The sequence below is a fragment of the Littorina saxatilis genome, linkage group LG12 (genome assembly GCF_037325665.1).
Source record: "Littorina saxatilis isolate snail1 linkage group LG12, US_GU_Lsax_2.0, whole genome shotgun sequence".
In the NCBI taxonomy this organism is placed as follows: domain Eukaryota; kingdom Metazoa; phylum Mollusca; class Gastropoda; order Littorinimorpha; family Littorinidae; genus Littorina; species Littorina saxatilis.
The window spans coordinates 74,328,910-74,351,230 of NC_090256.1; the positions used below are offsets into that span (position 1 = coordinate 74,328,910).

Consider the following 22,321-nt stretch of genomic DNA (forward strand, 5'->3'; position numbering starts at 1 on the left):
TCAAGATGAGTCAAAAGGATTCTTAAATAAATGTTTTGTAGCTGCCCACATTTGGCTTGCATGGCACCCAGTGTGCTGTGCGAGATTGGCGTTATGAACATTTACTCTCTAACCTTCAATGAAATGTTACCGTTATGCACTGTCAGCGGTTTGCAGGTATGAATTAAACCGATTGTTTTCCACGGTGAAAAATGATGCTTGAATAACTAATTTGTAGTGACCAACATTTGACTTGCATGGCATCCAGTGTGCGAGATTGGCGTTATGAACATTTACTCTCTGACCAGTGCAATGAAATGTTACCGTTATACACTGTTAGTGGTTTGCAGGTATGAATTAAACCGATAGTTTTTCCCCAGCATTGAATAATCATGCTTGAATAACTGATTTGTAGTGACCCACATTTGACTTGCGTGGCACCCAGTGCGCGAGATTGGCGTTTATTGACATTTATTCTCTAACCTTCAATTAAATGTTACCGTTATGCACTGTTAGCGGTTTGCAGCTATGAATTAAACCGATTGTTTTTCCCAGCAGTGAAAAATGATGCTTAAATAACTAATTTGTGGAGGCCCACATTTGACTTGGATGGCACCCAGTGCACAAGATTTGTGATCATGAACATTTACTCTCTACCCTTCAGTGATATGTTACCTGTATGCAGTGTCTTTCTTGTAATTTTTTGTTTGTTATTGTCATTGATTTCTCAGAGAACTTGAGCAGTGTATTTTGACACATCACGCATAAACAGAACTGTTTAGTTAATTCGATTTATCTCCATCTAAAATCTCATTCTTGTTCTTGTTCTTGTTGTTCTTGTACATGTTCTTGTACTTGTTGTTGTTGGTGTTGGTGTTGTTGTTGTTGTTGTTGTTGTTGTTGTTGTTGTTGTTCTTCTTCTTCTTCTTCGTCGTCTTCTTCTTCTTCTTCTTCTTCTTCTTCACTGACTGTTCGACAGTGGGTTTTTTCATAGTCTGATGCCTGCCGCTGATGTTTAAAACCGGTATGTTCAGCGGGGATCACCAGCAGACTTCCAGGTTCTAATATGCACGTGCTTCAAGTCGTACATTTTCCATCCAGTATATAGAGACACAGTGCTTGCCGCCGCGCGAGCCCGAGAAAAAAATTCCTCTTTCTCTTTGCTGCGCTGGCCGCAAAACCCCTCCGCGCGGAGGTGTTCCCAGACACCCGGTACGTAGGGTGTATACTACTCTGCATCATCCAAGTTTTAACGTCAGCTTTGATGACTTCAAACTCCCATTATCATCTTGAGGCCCTCAGCACGGTAATCATTGTGTAAGCAGTGCACTCGCTACCACCAAATCATACTTGTCACACCCCCACTCTGTTTATGGAGGCTTGGGCGAGGGGAGGAGAAGAGACAAGAGGGGTCAGAGTGCAGAAAGCGATCGTCTAGGGGTGGCCTTAGTGGGGTATATGGGGTAGAAATCAGGGCTTGATAAGAGCAGGGTCAACACCCCCGTTTCCTGTGGCCAAGTGCCTCTCCTCTGCTTGACACAATCACAGTGTTGAGATTTGAGCCGAGATTGAAGCGAGAATTAGTGACGATCGTCAGTATGATAGTGTTTCTTTATGGCTTGATCAAAGACGCTTTTTGTGGTGGCTGTCTTCTTTGCATTCGTTGTGTGTGTGTGTGTGTGTGTGTGTGTGTGTGTGTGTTAGGGGGACTTTTTGTGTTTATTGTGTTTATTGGTGTGTGTGTGTGTGTGTGTGTGTGTGTGTGTGTGTGTGTGTGTGTGTGTGTGTGTGTGTGTGTGAGAGAGAGAGATACGTAAAGCAGCATATATTATTTAATTAGTGGGTGGAACAGATTTTTCCGTTTTGGGGGCTGTGAAGTTTTTATTTTATTTTTCATACTCTCTTTCCTGTTTGTGATGGTCGAAGGTCACACTGCTGTGCATATGTAGCCGCAATTCTTTTAGGCTATAAATAGTACAACGTTCCACTTTACATTATAGATAATTATCATATTGCTATTGTCTTTGTTGGCGGAAATCCGGCACGAGTGACTCCAGTATCCGAAGCAGACTGACTTCTGTGTACCTGAAACATTCTTGTGATATGATATGTGAAGTATTTCCTTGACATGATTGCACTCAGTTTTATATAACGTGCTCGAGAGGTGAAAAAGGGCTGCGGCCTCTTGTGTTTATCAGTTATGGAGACTTATTGACGCGTGAGCGTGTGGTACGTACTATAGACTTCATTGACAGTGATAATTCTGAGCACACAACGCTGCAGTTGACGCTGACACGATGTAAATCAAGCCAAAGACTGCAAGGTGGTACTTCCTGTGTGTGAGCATTAGTGAGCGAAAAATACTAATGTGGCGGGTTACCTGTGTGTCCTATTTGTATCTCTCTGTCTGTCGTTCTGTTTCTGTCTGTCTGTCTGTCTGTCTGTCTGTCTGTCTGTCTGTCTTTTTTTCTCTCTGTCTATGTCTGTCTGTCTGTCTGTCTGTCTGTCTGTCTGTCTCTCTCTCTCTCTCTCTCTCTCTCTCTCTCTCTCTCTCTCTCTCTCTCTCTCTCTCTCTCTCTCTCTCTCTCTGTGATGTAAGTGGTGGCATGCAAACAGCACGTTTGACAATGTAAAACAACAACAACCACTTCTTGCTCATGACAGAGTTCTGTGGATTATATAGAAACATGAAAATACCAAGAATGCATCCCCCGAAAACAGAGTTTAGTTGGCTGCCTAGAACATGGCGGGGGAAGAAATGGTCATTCACGCGAAAACACGATTGTACGTGATAGTTGCAGCCTATGAAGGAAGAATAAGAAGGAGAAGGGCAAAGAAACTGCCATACGCGTAAAACACCACTCGTTCAAAACACCAGTGTACGATGTAGTTGCAGTCCATTAACGCAGAAGAAGAAGAAGAAGGGGAACAATCACGTGCGATGCTGAGCGCGACAGTGCACGTAGACAAGTCCATCTCCTCGATCGATTTTTCTTTTTTTTCGTCAACAAACCTCCACAGGCTATGTCGTAGAGATATCACCACTGTACTGATCTGATAACTGTTCTCCCTGCGCCCCCTCAAAGCGTCACGTTGGCTTGTCGAGCGATAAAAAACAGTTGGCGACAACCATCTCCACCGATAGATGTGGAATTTCCGTTTGGGTCGAACGGCTTTAAGGCTAAAAACAGTCATGCACGTTAATAAAAGGGACACTTCTTGGGGATAAAATCGGCTCGAGAGGTACAGAGTCAGTTTGGGCACAGGACATTGTAGTCCCTCCTTAGTGCCCCAATAACCTTCTACAGTCGAACCCCCCTTTTAAGACCTTAAATCTTCCTCCGAAAACGGCGTATGGCTGCCTAAATGGCGGGGTAAAAAACGGTCATACACGTAAAATTCCATTCGTGCAAAAAACACGAGTGTACGTGGGAGTTTTAGCCCACGAACGCAGAAGAAAAAGAAGACCTTAAACAAATCTGAGAAAATCATGTCTTAAAAAGGAGGTACAGTGGTACCTGCGGTGTGTGGCTCCTCCGATGAGAAGACACCTCCCTCAAAAGGACACCTTCTGGCGTTCCTTTGTCTCTAATCTCTACCAAAATATACCTGTCATGACAGGCCACCTGCAATGTAGGGACACTTTTAGCGGGTCCCAAGGGTGTCCTTTCACTGCAGGGAACACTGTAAATTGACACAGGTTATGAACAGAACATGTGAAAAAGTAAGGTGTTAAAAAAGAGGAAGTCATAAATTGGGGTGTCATAATAGGGGGATTCCACTGTATACCCAAGTCACCAACCCCCCACCCACTTCCAACGAAGCACTCTCTCCAAGGCGGCCATCGTAAGTGCGCGTAATGGTTGAACGGTGGCCCGCCTGACACTTGCACTCAGCGTTCCTCGCTGCCTTGACGCCCCAAAGCTTTGATCCAGCGCTGCCCATATCACACACGATACCCCGCTCCACCCTTTCCTGCAAGGAATTTTTCCCCTTTTCTCCCTCTCTCTAAAAATCTTAATTGTGTGGATTGGTTGTGCTTTGATTTGGATGAGAAAGGGGGGGGGGGGGGTGTTGAAGGAGGACGGTGAGAATATACTGTATCTACTTAACTACGATATGAAAGCTTTTCTTTGGGGGGGGGGGGGGGGGGGGGATAATTCTTGCAAAGAAACGCTTTTATCTCTTGGAGATGCATAACTCCTTGGATTTGAAGAGGGAGGGAGGTTGGCAAGGAGATGGAGTATGAACAGTGTAATAATTTTGTTGTCGCTTAATGGGTTCGCGGCATAGTGTGTGTCTCAACTGTTCGTTTCAGTCCTCCGTTACTTTTCCCCCGATACGATGTACTTATTTTCGATGTCGAGGGAGATATAGGGTGTGCGTGTGAAGACGCAGAAGGGTTCAGAGATCAGTATGCATCACATTGGATCTCTTTGCTTCGTTTTTGAAAAGAACTGGTTCTTTTCCCTCCAAAAAGGAAAACCACTTTGGATGGAGAATGTGGGTAGGTCGGGAAAGAACTGCCCCCCCCCCCTCCAAACGGTGACAAAGGAAATTAATGATTCCTTTTTTAGGGGAAAACAAGGGTATGTGAGATCATGAAAGTTTCTGGGCAATAGGATGGGGTGGAGTATTTCACAGCCTAATGGGTTGGGGCTATACAGCATATATCAGACCTTTTTATATTTAGTCAAGTTTTGACTAAATATTTTAACATCGAGGGGGAATCGAAACGAGGGTCGTGGTGTATGTGCGTGTGTGTGTGTGTGTGTGTGTGTGTGTGTGTGTGTGTGTGTGTAGAGCGATTCAGACTAAACTACTGGACCGATCTTTATGAAATTTGACATGAGAGTTCCTGGGTATGAAATCCCCGAACGTTTTTTTCATTTTTTTGATAAATGTCTTTGATGACGTCATATCCGGCTTTTCGTGAAAGTTGAGGCGGCACTGTCACGCCCTCATTTTTCAACCAAATTGGTTGAAATTTTGGTCAAGTAATCTTCGACGAAGCCCGGGGTTCGGTATTGCATTTCAGCTTGGTGGCTTAAAAATTAATTAATGACTTTGGTCATTAAAAATCTGAAAATTGTAAAAAAAATAAAAATTTATAAAACGATCCAAATTTACGTTTATCTTATTCTCCATCATTTGCTGATTCCAAAAACATATAAATATGTTATATTCGGATTAAAAACAAGCTCTGAAAATTAAATATATAAAAATTATTATCTAAATTAAATTGTCCAAATCAATTTAAAAACACTTTCATCTTATTCCTTGTCGGTTCCTGATTCCAAAAACATATAGATATGATATGTTTGGATTAAAAACACGCTCAGAAAGTTAAAACAAAGAGAGGTACAGAAAAGCGTGCTATCCTTCTTAGCGCAACTACTACCCCGCTCTTCTTGTCAATTTCACTGCCTTTGCCATGAGCGGTGGCCTGACGATGCTACGAGTAAAATGGCATTGCGTTTCATTCTGTGAGTTCGACAGCTACTTGACTAAATATTGTATTTTCGCCTTACGCGACTTGTTTACATTTAGTCAAGTTTTGACTAAATGTTTTAACATAGAGGGGGGAATCGAGACGAGGGTCGTGGTGTATGTGTGTCTGTCTGTCTGTGTGTGTGTGTAGAGCGATTCAGACCAAACTACTGGACCGATCTTTATGAAATTTGACATGAGAGTTCCTGGGTATGATATCCTCAGACGTTTTTTTCATTTTTTTGATAAATGTCTTTGATGACGTCATATCCGGCTTTTCGTGAAAGTTGAGGCGGCACTGTCACGCTCTCATTTTTCAACCAAATTGGTTGAAATTTTGGTCAAGTAATCTCCGACGAAGCCCGGACTTCGGTATTGCATTTCAGCTTGGTGGCTTAAAAATTAATTAATGACTTTGGTCATTAAAAATCTGAAAATTGTAAAAAAAATATTTTTTTATAAAACGATCCAAATGTACGTTCATCTTATTCTCCATCATTTTCTGATTCCAAAAACATATAAATATGTTATATTTGGATTAAAAACAAGCTCTGAAAATTAAAAATATAAAAATTATGATCAAAATTAAATTTTCGAAATCAATTTAAAAACACTTTCATCTTATTCCTTGTCGGTTCCTGATTCCAAAAACATATAGATATGATATGTTTGGATTGAAAACACGCTCAGAAAGTTAAAACGAAGAGAGGTACAGAAAAGCGTGCTATCCTGCTCAGCGCAACTACTACCCCGCTCCTCTTGTCAATTTCACTGCCTTTGCCATGAGCGGTGGACTGACGATGCTACGAGTATACGGTCTTGCTGCGTTGCATTGCGTTCAGTTTCATTCTGTGAGTTCGACAGCTACTTGACTAAATGTTGTATTTTCGCCTTACGCGACTTGTTTTCTCTTCAGCTTTGACAAAACCATGATATTTTCCATTTCGCAACACCATTGTTTAGATGGGAAAACGTGGGCAATAAGAAGGGGTCAGGGCGGAGTCCTTTACAGCCTAACGGGTTGGGGCTATAGCGTGTAAATGTATCAGACCTTTTCTTTTTCCCCTAGCTTTGACAAAGCAATGATTCTGGTTTCTTCATAACACGATTGTTTGGATAGAAGGGAGGGGCCTGTTGGCTGTGGTGCGGACCACAGTATGTATGCATCAGGATTTCTTTCCCAATGTTTTCCCAAAGAAGTGGCCTTTATTTTTCGTGAATATTATGGGGTAGAGGCGCGTGTATGAGATAGCGATAGGGGTGGGTGGAGGTGAAGGGTTTGAAGGTTTTCATGAGAAGGAGTGCGATTGTTGCAGGTGACTTCAACATATCCGCTGCAATTCTTTGAACGAGAGCACATTGCACAGCAGAGTATAGTTACCTTTTCGATGATAACTCACTGAAGACGTGGTGCCTTTTCCTTATAGTTTTCTTTGGAATTGGAACAGGGTGGAGGGAGTATCATAATCAATGGACATGACTGAGAGGTGGTCTGTGCAGTGACCCATCACCTGAAAATAATAATAACAGCTTATATGGCGCGAACCACAGTAGTCTATGCTCTCCGCGCTTAACATATTACATATGCACAAGAACATAGTTACTATTTAACATACCATCAAATACATTATATATTTTAGCAAAAATGAGCTTGTAAAACAAGCTAAGTGGAGAGATTCTTGGCCAATCTTCTGTTTGTGGTATTAACGGATACTTGTTCGCTAATGCAGGACAAATAGGATTGTTTTTGATCATGTTGTTGTCTTTGGCTTCGTTCAGTCTTGGCAACGGTCCCCTTGGTTACCCGTGCTTATAGATACATGCTTCCTTGATCCGTGTGCGAGTCAATGATGTTCTTCTATCTATATCGGCCTCTTCTCTATTATTCTGCGGTTATATGCCTGTAAGTGTAGTTACCCCTCCCCCTCTTTCTCTTTCCCTGTGTTTTGTATGTCTGGGTCTGTTTGGCTGTGTATCATCATGTCTCAGTGCGTGTTCATCACGTCGCGCGTACCTTGCTTTGGTTTCTACCCAATGTGTTAGCGCAGTGTGTGTGTGTGTGTGTGTGTGTGTGTGTGTGTGTGTGTGTGTGTGTGTGTGTGTGTGTGTGTACGCGCGTGAGCGCGCGTATGCGTGTACCGCCGGCATGCGTGTCTTCGTACGAGTGAGTTTCTTCTGCTCACCACAGGGGATATCTCATAAGAGATCAAACGATGTTTAGCACTAACAAAGGCACAATCTACTCGGTATAGCAGCCTGCAGGAATTGTTGTTGGTAGCTGGCTATATCCCTGCTTGTTATTGTTTAGACTGCAACTGAACGGCGTTTCGCACGTCGTAAAAATACAATGCGAGCATCAGCTTTGGCGCCCTTGAAAAAAGCCAACCCAGACAAAACCAAAAAACAAGGTTAAATCCGGGAGACGACTGGGGAAAAGTAAAAAAGGAAAAAGATATAAAACAGGTGATGTGAAGAACAATGCAGACGCTCGCAGGAAACAAATACACAACCACAGACATAATTTATACACACTAGCACGCACGCACACACGTAGCGGTGCACGCACGCACATACGCATGTACGCAAGCACGCATGCACACTCAAACATTCACACACACACACACACACTCACGGAAAAGGAAACAATGGTTAACAAAAAGAAGCGGAAAGAGAAGAAGAAGACAGAGAGGGAAACCATACTTAGTTTACGTAAACTTGAGACGAAACCTAACAGTCAAAGCCCCGTCTGCCACCCTTTCCTCGTGGCACGTCATTCCCTTCCTTCTTTCCCCCTCACTCCACCACGTTTTATATTTTGTTTATCTAATTATTTATCAGACGTCCTTGCTGCCAATATTTCGTACGCTGGTGTGAGAGTTCCAGACTTTTAGAACTTCTGGGCTTCTCACAAAACGCAAAGAACGAGACAGTTTTTGGTTGTTCGGTACACTGTTTTGGACTCGCTGTTAGTTTGGAACCGGAAAGAATGATGTACACGGAGCGGGGGGAGGGGGGGGGGGGGGGTTAAAAGGGAATGGGCTTGTGGTATGATCGTGGTGGTAGAGTGGTATAATGTGTGTGAATACATTTCATTGGGGGCGATTTGTAAAATTAATTCATAAAAGAATTCTCATTCAGAAGACCTGAGATGGTGAGCCGACCTAAAAAAAAAACACCACTCAACACGCACACACACGCACACACTCACGCTCACACATGCGCACACACACACACACACACACACACACTCACACTCACACATGAGCGCACAAAACACGCACACACACACACACACACACAAACGCACTTACGCACGCGCGCACACACACAAACACAAATAATAAACATTTAAATACAACCCTACATCAAGTAAATAAAAATAAATCTTCAGCCATGCAAGTTGAGATTGTATGATACACTGAAAAGGCATTATGCTCCTATTTTGGTTCAGTTGGTGCGCGATTTGAAGGAATGGTATGAACAAAAATATTTTAAAACAAAAACCTGGTCATGCACAAACGAAATGGACCTGTTAAGCTGTGTTGAGGTTTAAGGCGCATCCTCTGTTTGTGTGGACCTTGGACTTTAGTGTGTGTTGTGGGAGGGATCGGTCAGTCCACCTGCGCGGACACAAGAGATTTGGAAAGCATGTTTAGTAGGTCTTGCGAGGGACGTTTTCCAGCAGTGCGTGTGTGTTTGACCTGGATCAGGCCAGAGGAACATAGCGGGAGGGAACAGTGCATGCGACAGCGAAGAACACAGACACACAGATACACACACAGACACACACACATTCACACACACACACACACACACACACATATTCACACTCACACATTCACACAGAAACACACACACGCACACACAGAGGTCTGGAAGAAAAGTTGATATTATGTGGATCTTCCTTAGAAATGCTTTGATCCTATTTCTTTTTGCCTTTGTGGGTCTAGAGGAAAAAGCCTGATGTTAGTCGAGATTGTAGATTCTGCCCTTGTTGTTAGAAGATATGGCTGATATTGCGTCATGTGTGCATTTGCATATCCTGCCGCGTTATGTCGAAAAACTCTGTTGTGTAAATGTTGAGTTCGCTTTGTCTCTGTCACTCTCTGTCAGTGTCTCTGTCTATCTTTCTCTCTGTCTCTGTTTCTCTGTCTCTCTCCCCCCGCCCCCTTCTCATCTGCTCTCTTTCTCTGGCTACCATCTTCTATCCATTTCGGTCCATCTATTTCCACATCAGGAGAGTCTTACAACAATAAATAACCAAACAAAAAACATATTTACATATTTTTCAACTAGTTTCCTCCCCCTTGATCTGGAAATGTAAACTTAAAAACAAGTCGCGTAAGGCGAAATTATTACATTTAGTCAAGCTGTGGAACTCACTGAACGCACTGCATTTTTTCACAATGACCGTATTCCGCCGCTTGTGCAAAACGGAGTGAAGCTGACGAGCCTGTTCAGCGCGGTAGTGGTTTCGCTGTGCTGCATAGCACGCTTTTCTGTACCTCTCTTCGTTTTAACTTTCTGAGCGTGTTTTTAATCCAAACATATCATATCTATATGTTTTTGGAATCAGGAACCGACAAGGAATAAGATGAAATTGGTTTTAAATCGATTTCGAAAATTTAATTTTGATCATAATTTTTATATTTTTAATTTTTAGAGCTTGATTTTAATTCAAATATAACATATTTATATGTTTTTGGAATCAGGAAATGATGTAAAATAAGATGAACGTACATTTGGATCGTTGTATACACACACAAAAATTATTACAGATTTTTAATGACCAAAGTCATTAATTAATTTTTAAGCCACCAAGCTGAAATGCAATACCGAAGTCCGGCCTTCGTCGAAGATTGCTTTACAAAAATTTCAATCAAATTGATTGAAAAATGAGGGTGTGACAGTGCTGCCTCAACTTTTACAAAAAGCCGGATATGACGTCATCAAAAGTATTTATCGAAAAAATGAAAAAAAGTCCGGGGATATCATTCCCAGGAACTCTCATGTAAAATTTCATGAAGATCGGTCCAGTAGTTTACTCTGAATCGCTCTCTACACACATACACGCACAGACAAACAGACACACACACACATACACCACGACCCTCGTCTCGATTCCCCCTCTATGTGAAAACATTTAGTCAAAACTTGACTAAATGTAAAAAAGATAATTAGCCAGAATAGATTTCTTTTTCTTTTCTCTTTGTTTTTCTTGAAACAGAAATAAAATATTTGATTTTTTGTGTGTGTGTGATAAAGTTTCGGACAGGACTTTCGTGTCTTTTCTGGTTTTTTAAGTGTTTTTTTTAGGGGGGAGGGATTTTGTTTAAAGCGTATGGAACATATACTTCACTTGTGTTGTTCTCTGTGTTTGCGTGCTTGTCCCTTCAGTATCTGCGTGAATTTTCAAAGTGCGAAACTGGGGATGACGTTGACTTCTCTTATTTCTTACTCACCGATTTACCATTGCAGTGTACAAGTCGCCGGAATACGAACAGTTGGGCTTTGACCTGGTCAAGAACAAGCTGGTTGCCATGGGTTACCCTCAGGCCATCAACGACTTTGAGTACGACCACACATTTCCTATCAGGTTTGTGTCTTTGTTTTTGAAGTGGGGAACCAATAAAGAGGTCGTCGATATCAAAACTGATATGGACGGAAATGTCGTCGATATCACTTTTGCAATGAGCTCAGTTTTGCCCAATTGACCAATGGAAATCTACGTAACAAATGAAATAGCAATATTGCAGGACGTGATGAAGCGCGCCGGTCACAATACCATCAAAATAAACGACCATGTTTGTTGGTATTTGCATTGTTATGACCGTATCTGACCAAGCGATCACCAAAACATCCTGATTTCATATGAAGTAATTACGCTGACAACTTGTTTTGTTGTTGCATGAAGTGTCTCCAGACTAAAGCGTAGATAAACGAACATGTTAGTTGGTATTTGCATTGTTATGACCGTATTTGACCAAGACATCACCAAAATATCCTGAAAATGAAGAGTGCTGCCAACTTTTTGTGTGCGCATGAAGTGTCTCCAGACTAAAGCGAAAATAAACTGCGACCGGAATCCGACAGCCTGAAGCCATAGCAAGGATATTCTTGGGTCCTTGATGAGAATAGAATTGCCTGCACAACCTTTGACGGTGTGTACGTGCACTAGGCTTGACATGCCCCAGCATTTCGCTTCGAGCTGTACGCGCATGAACTCATTTCAGTAAAAGTTGGGATCACTGTAGTTTTGGGCGTCTGTTTGATTTTACAGTTTTCATGATCGTTTGATACTGTTGTTACTGACGTCTATCGTCGTCGTCGTCGTCATCGTCATCGTCATCATCATCATCATCATCATCATCGTCGTCGTCATCATCGTCATCGTCATTATTATCATCATGGTCGTCGTCATCATCATCATCGTCATCATCATCATCATCATTATCATCATCATCATCATCATCATCATCATCATCAAGACAGACAGACTTACGGACGAAACTTGTTTACTTTTACATCCAGTCGCCGAGACTGGACACCGATTCCAAGTGACTGACGGGCAGGATATATCCTAAATACGTAGTTATTGTAAGTAAACATTTGAGGAAGAAGGGCACAGACAGACGTACACACAGGCTAAGCTAAAGGACAGATAGACACGCACGCTCGCATGCAACACCCTTCCCCGACACTCACACACACACACACACACACACACACACACTGACACACAAAAACACACGAGTCTGCCGCTAACGATGCACGCGCAAACCGGCATCCCGAGATCTTTGAGTGTGACAGATTTATTCCATATCTAAGCAAGGTAAAGGACAATGAGCACAGGACGCAGTAATAACGTACCCTCGTTACGCCGTAAGGGCGGCACTTTGCCTTATGTTTCACGTGCAACAAGCAGTATCATAACCACGCCGGGCAGAGAAGGAAGATTTGTTGGACTGAAGCTTGTGCAGCACTCCTGTCTTAGTTCTACCTTGACTCCCTTGACTCCTGGCTTCGGTGTGCACGAGAAAAGGCCCAATAAGATGGGAAAGAAGCGCTAGATGGGAAAGAAGCGCTGGATCGGATCAGTTTAACCAAAGATCGTCTACGGCTACGCTTTCGTAGCTGTAGAAGTTCTTTGGTTGAAGTTTCAAAGAAATCTCAATTTCCAGCAATCCGACTCAGCGCATGTGTCCCACCCAGTAGAGCACTATCCGGGGCTCGTGCAAACCGCCCCTGGCACTCCGGCGACGGTGCCAGAGACCTTGCCTATGAGCGATGGCGCTTGTCGATTGAACCGATATCTTCTATTCTTTACTGTTGTGTCTGGGCTCGCACTCAGCCTTGATATCTCGAAAGAGACATCAGTTTGTATTTCAGTGAACATTCACTCTGTCTGTCTGTCTGTCTGTCTGTCTGTCTGTCTGTCCGTCTCTCTCTCTCTCTCTCTCTCTCTCTCTCTCTCTCTCTCTCTCTCTCTCTCTCTCTCTCTCTCTCTCTCTCTCTCGCGGGCCTCAGCGTGACCTCTAATAGTTCTAGAGGCTGTACATTTTCAAGAATCGCTTACCTAGTCATCCGATGTGACAATTGAGCTGTATTATTCATTGATAGGCCCTATAAATTATAATATGGGCCCTATAAATTACAATATGTGTGTGATTGCACGTTAAATAGTGTTCTGTTGTCGTAGTATTTTGATTGTACAGCGCTTTGAGCAGGGTTAAACCCTGGATACATGCGCTATATAAATATTATGCATTATTATTACTATTATGGATTTAGTGATGTTTAAGCATAAAGATCCATTCCTCCCATGTACCGTCTTGTACACTACCCAACATCAGTCCAGGCTTTTACGTGCGATGACAGCAATGACGGGCGCAGTGGCGTGGTGGTAAGACGTCGGCCTCCTAATCGGGAGGTCGTGAGTTCGAATCCCGGTCGCTGCAGCCTGGTGGGTTAAGTGTGGAGATTTTTCCGATCTGCCAGGTCAACTTATGTGCAGACCTGCTTGGTGAATTAACCCTCTTCGTGTGTACACGCAAGCACAAGACCAAGTGCGTACGAAAAAGATCCTGTAATCCATGTCGGAGTTCGGTTGGTTATGGAAACACGAAAAATACCCAGCATGCCTACTAAACTAAAGCGGAGTGAAGCTGACTTTGCTCTCAGAGTATAGTTTGGGGAACCCAAATGGGCAAACGAGGTCACACGTAACCAGACAATTCTGGAACGCTGAAGAAGAAGAAGATGACAGCAGTCCTTCGCTTGGACTCGTGACTACAAATCGACACCTTGGTTTCTTTCTTGGCAAAATGGGATTTAGTTTTGTTTTTATTTTTGTTTTTTGGCTGAATTAGCCTCGAAACGTGGACAACATTGTCAGTTTATAGAATTACGTTAAACAAAACAGAAAAGGGAAGAAAACCAACCCAGTTTTCAGAATGAACACCAAGGGCAGTACGAAATCAAAGAATTTCACACAACTTGGAATTTGAAGTGAACCAATTTTCATTGTTTCAGAGGCCTGTGGTTCGACTCTATGTACGGTACGCTGCTCAAAGTGGATGCCTTCGGAAACATCCTGGTCTGTGTCACCGGCTTCCAGTTCCAGAAAGGGTGAGTACGGGACAAAGTCACAAAGAAAGCTTTCTGGTGTAGGGATGTCGTTCGGGAGACGGCAACACGCGGAAACTACCCAAACAATCTCCGAACAAAATTGCCGATTTTTTTTTTTTTTTTACCTGGGGGAGAGGTGACACCAAGGATTGCCGAAACTTTCATCGCCATTTCGGCAAATTCGCTTGGAGACTGCATATGGGGCATTTTCGCACGAAGATATTTGGGGGATTACTGATTATGCTTTCGACCTGTCCTCGTTCGAGTCTTTCTGAATTGACTTTCTTGTCTTTGTGTGCTTCTTCTACTCCCCCCGTACCCCACCCCCCCCCCTCCCCCATCATGTTTTACGCTCATTATGTATATGTGCCTTTATGAAATGTGTGAGGACTTCGGACTGAGTTTTATTACCAATTTGTACTGGAATTCCGTTTTTGCGCTGTATGTCATATTGTGATGTTTTTTGGATATTTACAGCACATGCACAGCTTATGAATCACACCCAAAGTGAAGAGAGTTCATTTGACGTAGCTTCCTCCAAATGACGAACAGGGATGACGAATGAAGCGTGTAGTAACAATTCTGTTGAAATACTCTAGTTTATCTAACAAATGTGTACGTGTAACTGTCACTAGATTGTAAACGGCAACAGCGAAAGCAGACATGGCAGCATTGACGAAAGAGCAGAAGAAAAAGGAAAGTGTACAAAATTGCAAAGGAAAACAAGCCGCAAACGGGTGATATTCTTGACGCAAAAGTAGCCTGAGTTTGTTGAAGAAAGAAGGTGGGTGGTGAAAACGGAGTGTGTGTGTGTGTGTGTGTGTGTGTGTGTGTGTGTGTGTGTGTGTGTGTGTGTGTGTGTGTGTGTGTGTGTGTTTGGGGGTGAGGGGGGGGAATGGGAGGAAGAGAGAAAGTATCAGTTTAAAGGATTTGGGGGTTGGACTGGGAAGGTAGGGAGGGATGGGAGAGGGGAAGGGGGAGTCAAAAAGGAACAAGGGTAAATGATTGGTTCCGTATGCGACAAGTGAGAGATAAGTGAAATGGAAAGTGGGCTACGTGAGCTCTGCCTCTACGCTGTGTAAACTCTGCTGATAGATTTAGCTTTTTGAAGTGCGAGCCACTTCCCGCTCTCTCTTGAATGCCTCCACATACCCACCCCCTTCAGTCTCGCCGGCCCCCTTCCCCCAAACTCCCCCATCCCTTATTACCTCCTCCTCCTCCCCCCCCCCCCCCCCCCGGCAAGCGAAGAAAAAAAAAACCCTTGGTTTCCCTTTCCTGTTTTGTTCTTTCACAGTGTGAGCAGACGCGCTGATACAACCGCACGCCGATTAGATGCGAACACTGTTACTATTTAAAATTAAAAAAAAAATGTATTTGGACAATGTCAGCGAACAGAGAGAAAAAGACACAGACGTTCTTCATGCACTTGCACTCAGACAGATCAACAGACAGACAGATCAACAGACAGACAGATCAACAGACAGACAGATCAACAGACAGACAGATCAACAGACAGATCAACAGACAGATCAACAGACAGACAGGTCAACAGACAGACAGGTCAACAGACAGACAGATCAACAGACAGACAGATAGAAATAGACAGACAGTGAAACTACATACTTATGGTGCGCCAAATTGATATTACTATCGTTAACAGTTATAAAGGGTTTTGAAACTATCGTTAACTGTTATATAGAGTTTCGAAACTATCGTTATCTGTTATAAAGAGTTTCGAAACTATCGTTAACTGTTATTTAGAGTTATATCAATAGCGCGTTTGTGCGCGCTATTGCTAAAACTATGAATAACAGATAACGAGGGTTTCGCAAAACGGCGGCATGGTGCGCGCAAGTGATATTACTATCGTTAACTGTTATATAGAGTTTCCAAAAATAGCGATGGCGTGGTCGGATGTTTCCGATGCCAGCAAAATGGCTGCTGAACGTTTCGTTCGAGCGAATTTGCACTAAATTACTACAACATTTAGTAGATCATATTCAACTAACTGTCGTCTGATAAGTCCATCATTTCGCTGCTTCGTTTAATCAAGTAATCAAATCTTCGTTACAGCTAGCACGCTTCCTGTTTTCACAGAAATATTTGTCAGTGTCAGCTTGACCCGTTCTAGCTACCGCGCTGTGTGCGAGTCAGTTTGTACACATACGGCTGGCATGCATGCAGTGTGCAACGGTCAGTGTCAGTACCCAAAACACGATGCGAAAGCATGCAGTGTTTTCCAAAACGCGTCGTGGGGAATGTCACGTTGTTTTGTGTTTGTTTTGAAAAAAACCCCACTGTTTTGTGTAGCCGTGCGTCTGTCATGGTCTTTTCGCGAATATTCCGCGTCTTCAAACCGCACACGTGGAAAACGGTACGGCCGAAAGTACAAATGATAGGATAAAGCTAATATTAAACAAACTCAACAATGATTTGAGAAGACGACAACAGAAGAACGGTCAATAACTAATGTTGTAGTTTTTTAAATTGTGTTTCTAGTTAAAATGTACATTTCGTAGCAAAAAGACAGTTTTGCAATGGCAGTTTCAGGGTTTTCCCATTTGGGAACGATACCGACGCGCTTTTGATAAAACTATCGTTAGCTGTTATATAGAGTTTCTGAAACTCTATCTAACAGATAACGATAGTTTCGAAACTCTACATAACAGTTAACGATAGTTTCAAAACTCTGTATAACAGTTAACGATAGTTTCAAAACCCTATATAACAGTTAACGATAGTAATATCAATTTGGCGCACCATAGAACACAAAAGTAGACGGACACGTACGCCGCAAGCGCGTGGCAGTAGACTGGATAGCCTGGTGATGTCTTTTTTCCCACATCTCCGCCGAGACGAAATTGCCACCGTCTGGATTCTGCGCGCTGATAGCGTAATTTTCCATGATGCACTTCTTCCCGAGTGCTTGCTTCCTTTCCACCACTGCTTGCCTCGCCTGCCAAATGAGCCATCTAATTGAAATGATTCCAGCAGCAGACTCATCTACGAAGGCCACCCTTATCCGCGCATGGCGGCCAGATAGCCCGATAAGAAAGTGTTAGTGTATCATTTTATTTCTTTTTTAGCACCGTTGTTGGAGCTCGCGACTTGAGCAGGTCATCAAGTTGAAAACATGGATTCTGGAAGAGTCTGGAGGGTGTCGGGCGCCGGATATCCTCAGTAATTTGAAAGAGTTTGTTTGTTTTGAAAGAAAACCTTTCAGAGAAAATGAGGCTTGATGGATTGACGCCAAGAAGTTATGAAAAGTGAGGATTGAAGAGGATGCTGTAATGCGAAATGAACGCACTTTTTCTTAATCGAAACCAGTGTCAACTTGAACCGGAAGTTGTTAAGCACGCACGTGACATGCACTAATTCACTCAAAGGACAGTTTTGAACTTTAGGGTGGAGTCTCATCTACCGAGAATTTCTGCGTTGATGCTTTCTGGTGAAAGTTTGCTGATTGCAGGAATGGCAAAATTCGAAACAGATGCATTTTAGACACATTTTTCTGACCGCAGTTACCTTTCCGAGGTTGATTTGACACAAATGTGAGTTTGGAATGTTTGAGTGACGGGTTGTTACGGTCGGTTAAGTCAGTCAATGTCCCTGTTACGAATTTCTTGAACGAATCGGCGAAATGCACTTTGAGCAATTGATGTGAAAGGCTACTGCGTTGGGGCTGGTTCTACATCATTTGATGCATATTAACCTGGCCTCTTTCCAGATACTTTTCATCGAAGATTTTCTCTTTTATCTCGAAGCCGAATTACTCGCTTGCATGGCCGTGGTGGGATTGAAGTAATTCGCGTGAAAGCGCCTGGATTTGAACGCCTTTAGCCAAGGTCAGGTCAAGGTCATCTGAGACCACCACTGAAGACTGACAGGAGAGTTCAATAGCCTACTATAGAACCGGTTCTTTGATATTTTTGTGTGACCAAAATCAAAGCAAAAAGGAAAGGAAAGCACTTTCCCGCTGATTTCTCTTGGAGCCCTTACTTTTGGGCGCACATTACTCCTGCTCATAACTGATAGCAGTAACGTACTCACAACAACCAAGGAATGGGACATGCATTTCACTCATCGATAGGTTAAAATAGAAGTAATTGGGGTGTAGGGTGGGGGGTGGGGGTGCAGCAGTGGGGGAAGGCTGAGGGGAGGGGGTGGGCAGGGCTGAAGGAGTTGAGGAGGCTGGGGTGGGGGGGGGGGGGTTGAGGGGAGATTTGAGGGAGGGAATTTGGAGGAAGATTGGAGACATGAAATCAATTCAGATGGCACGAAAACAGAAATCTCGCTATTCAAGACAATGAAGCGTGCATGGACATTCTGACTCAGACAAACGACCAAAGAGAATGGCCTGAGATATCTTCGGTAATGATGATTTTATCCTATTCTTGTTTTTCGAATGTGGAAGGGCAATAAAGGACCGATTCGTTTTTGTTCTTTTTCGTTCCCCCATTTTCTCCGGTGAATAACCATGAATAAAAGGATTGAGATGGCACAAGACATAACAGAAAGAGAACTCAAGATATTACACAGTACAATGACATTTTGACTCGCTGACAAGATAAAGGGGGATGGGTAGGTAGGATGTTTGTGTGTGACGAACGACATGGAATTACACAGAACAGAAACGGGACCCTCGTAGTAATCAAGGCGAAGGGTGTGTGTCTGTGTCTGTGCGGTGTGCGTTGGTGGCTCCAGAAGCCTCTTTCCCCTTGCCGGTGAAGTGGAACGGAAGCCGGGCTGGCAGCAATGTGCTGCATATGGTTGCTGTCAAAAGCCGGTCTCTCCTCTGTCCTTGATGCTTTTTGGCTTGTGAGCCACACTTGTGACGAACGCCTTGCCGTCACTCCCCGATCTGTTGTACGAAGCGAGCTGTTGTGTTCGTTTCCCTCTATGCCCCATTCGATATACATTTGTCTGGGAGCAGAAGGGGAAGAGAGAAAAAAGCTCCAGGATTTTGAATCAGATAGAGAGAGAGAGAGAGAGAGCAGGTAAACAAAGAAGGCGTATTTGCGTTGTGTTCACCTTATTGGCTTTTACCTCCACGCACAAAGCTACGAATAGTATTCTTGGACCTTGTCAGTGGACGAAGTTTGGTATTTAGCCTTTTATCTCCTTTGATGCTTTATTGAAACTTGTACTTCTTGATATAAAATACCGTGGCACAGGAAATATTCATTGTGGTATTCTGAGAAACAATTACAATGATGTTAGAACCATGGGAATGTCAAAAGCACCGTCAAGAAACAACACAGCGAATACAAATAACCGCAGTAACGAAGGCAAAAAACTGCTCAAAGTCCATAACTCCCACATCTCTACAACACAGAACATGATGATGATAGATACACGAGTTTCTCAAAGGAAAGAACTGGACCAAGTCCACATCTCACACATCACTACAACACAGAAAATGATACTGATGGAAGAGTTACTCAAAGTGAAGAACTGGACCAAGTCCACAACTCACACATCACTACAACCATAGACCTATATCTAAATATAGGTCCCTGCTACAACACAGAACATGATACCGATGGAAGAGTTCCTCAAAGTGAAGTTAGCAACCTGGCCGAGCGGTACGATGTATCCCGTTCTCTTAGAAATGAGACAAACAGAGCAAATAAAGAGAGGGTGCAGGTTTTTAGATCACATGCGCTGATTGCGATGGCTGGGGTCACTGCAAAGGGAATGAAAACCTCGGCTCGGATGTACCCAGCCTTGAGCCTCCGAGACGACGGTGTCTCTGTGAAATAATGAGTCTGTCTCCTTCAATTTTCCCCTTGGATGTTCACGGCCATATGCTGCTTCTGCTTCTGTGTTCTCCGTGAAGTCTTTGTCATAAGCGGTTAGCACGAGCAAAGCAGAGGTTTGTTTGTGGTCACAGATTTTGGAAAAGGAGTAAATCTTCAGGGTTCCTCAATTGTTGCCCTTGTGTTTTATGTATGAATGGTAAGTCTGAGTGTTGGCCAAGGAAAGTACGGCGATTTGTGAAGTAAATTTGATAAAATTAGCGGCTTTTGTCTCTGACTTTCTCTCCATCTCTGTCCCTCTTCGCCCACTTGGTCTCTTGTCTGTTTGTTGATGCGTATCAGCCCAGACTCAGTATCTCTAGATAGATTGAGAGGGCATTTGTTTCACACACATACGCGCACGCACGCACGCATTCAAGCACGCACGCACCCAAGCACTCACGTATTCACGCACGCACGCACGCACACACACGCACACACACACACGCACACACACACGCACACACACACACACACACACACACACACACATACACACAAACACACACACACACTCTCTCTCTCTCTCTCTCTCTCTCTCTCGTCTCTGTGGTTGTCCTCATGGTTTCAAAGTCCCTTTGATCTTTTCACTCATTAGCGGTGACCTTATACCCCCCTGGCTTGACCCCAGGCGGGGTGTCTGCTTTGAACGACAAAGCTGTTAACGATGATGGCTTACTAATCTCTTGTCAAAATAAAGAACTCGTCAAGCAGTGTTAAAGCGATCATCACCGTAAAGAAGACGTTGTCTTCCTCTGTTGGACATACCTCAGTAGCAGTCGATCATGCTATGACATTACCATCGCTTGGACCATCTGGGGATGACTATCACCAGATTGCTGATTGTGAAAGTACCGCCCCAGGTTTCAACTTACTGCGCAACATGGCTGTCGCGTGCTGTGGATGTAGTGACAGTGGAACCCCCTTTTAAGACCCCCGAATTTAGACCCCCCCCCCCCTTTTTTACATTTAGTCAAGTTTTGACTAAATGTTTTAACATAGAGGGGGAATCAAGACGAGGGTCGTGGTGTATGTGTGTGTGTGTCTGTCTGTGTCTGTGTCTGTGTCTGTGCGTGTGTGTGTGTAGAGCGATTCAGAGTAAACTACTGGACCGATCTTTATGAAATTTTACATGAGAGTTCCTGGGTTTGATATCCCCAGATGTTTTTTTCATTTTTTTGATAAATGTCTTTGATGACGTCATATCCAGCTTTTTGTAAAAGTTGAGGCGGCACTGTCACACCTTCATTTTTCAATCAAATTGATTGAAATTTTGGCCAAGCAATCTTCGACGAAGGCCGGACTTCGGTATTGCATTTCAGCATGGAGGCTTAAAAATTAATTAATGACTATCGTAAGAGGCGACTAACGGATTCTGTTTCTCCTTTTACCCTTGTTAAGTGTTTCTTGTATAGAATATAGTCAATGTTTGTAAAGAATTTAGTCAAGCAGTATGTAAGAAATGTTAAGTCCTTTGTACTGGAAACTTGCATTCTCTCATAATTGTACTACGTTGCAAGACCCTGGAGCAATTTTTTGATTAGTGCTTTTGTGAACAAGAAACAATTAACAAGTGGCTCTATCCCATCTCCCCCCTTTCCCCGTCGCGATATAACCTTCGTGGTTGAAAACGACGTTAAACAGCAAATAAAGAAATAAAGAAAGTAATTAATGACTATGGTCATTAAAAATCTGAAAATTGTAATTACAATTATTTTTTTTATAAAACGATCCAAAATTACTTTTATTTTATTCTTCATCATGTTCTGATTCCAAAAACATATAAATATGTTATATTCGGATTAAAAACAAGCTCTGAAAATTAAAAATATAAAAATTATGATTAAAATTAAATTTCCGAAATCGTTTTAAAAACAATTTCATCTTATTCCTTGTCGGTTCCTGATTCCAAAAACATATAGATATGATATATTTGGATTAAAAACACGCTCAGAAAGTTAAAACGAAGAGAGGTACAGTAAAGCGTGCTATGCAGCCCAGCGCAACCGCTACCGCGCTAAACAGGCTCGTCACTTTCACTGCCTTTTGCACTAGCGGCGGACTACGGTCATTGTGAAAAAATGCAGTGCGTTCAGTTTCATTCTGTGAGTTCCACAGCTTGACTAAATGTAGTAATTTCGCCTTACGCGACTTGTTTAGACTGTGTTTTGTCAAACTCTCTGTTGATAAACTCTACATTGACCCCCATTTTAACACTGTGTTTTGTCAAACTCTCTGTTGATAAACTCTACATGTACCCCCATTTTAACACTGTGTTTTGTCAAACTCTCTGTTGATAAACTCTACATGTACCCCCATTTTAACACTGTGTTTTGTCAAACTCTCTGTTGATAAACTCTACATTGACCCCGATTTTAACACTGTGTTTTGTCAAACTCTCTGTTGATAAACTCTACATGTACCCC

At 43.0% G+C, this 22,321-nt stretch overlaps 1 protein-coding gene across 3 annotated transcripts in view; it reads left to right on the forward strand.

The window, feature by feature from the left end:
• LOC138983240 (cytosolic purine 5'-nucleotidase-like) overlaps positions 1-22,321 on the forward strand; it is a 248,483-nt gene that overhangs the window by 20,618 nt on the left and 205,544 nt on the right. For all 3 annotated transcript variants that reach the window (XM_070356662.1, XM_070356663.1, XM_070356664.1), the window contains 2 exons: positions 10,948-11,065; positions 14,002-14,097. In XM_070356662.1, coding sequence (XP_070212763.1) covers positions 10,948-11,065; positions 14,002-14,097 — 214 coding nt within the window. The remainder of the gene's footprint in view (positions 1-10,947; positions 11,066-14,001; positions 14,098-22,321) is intronic.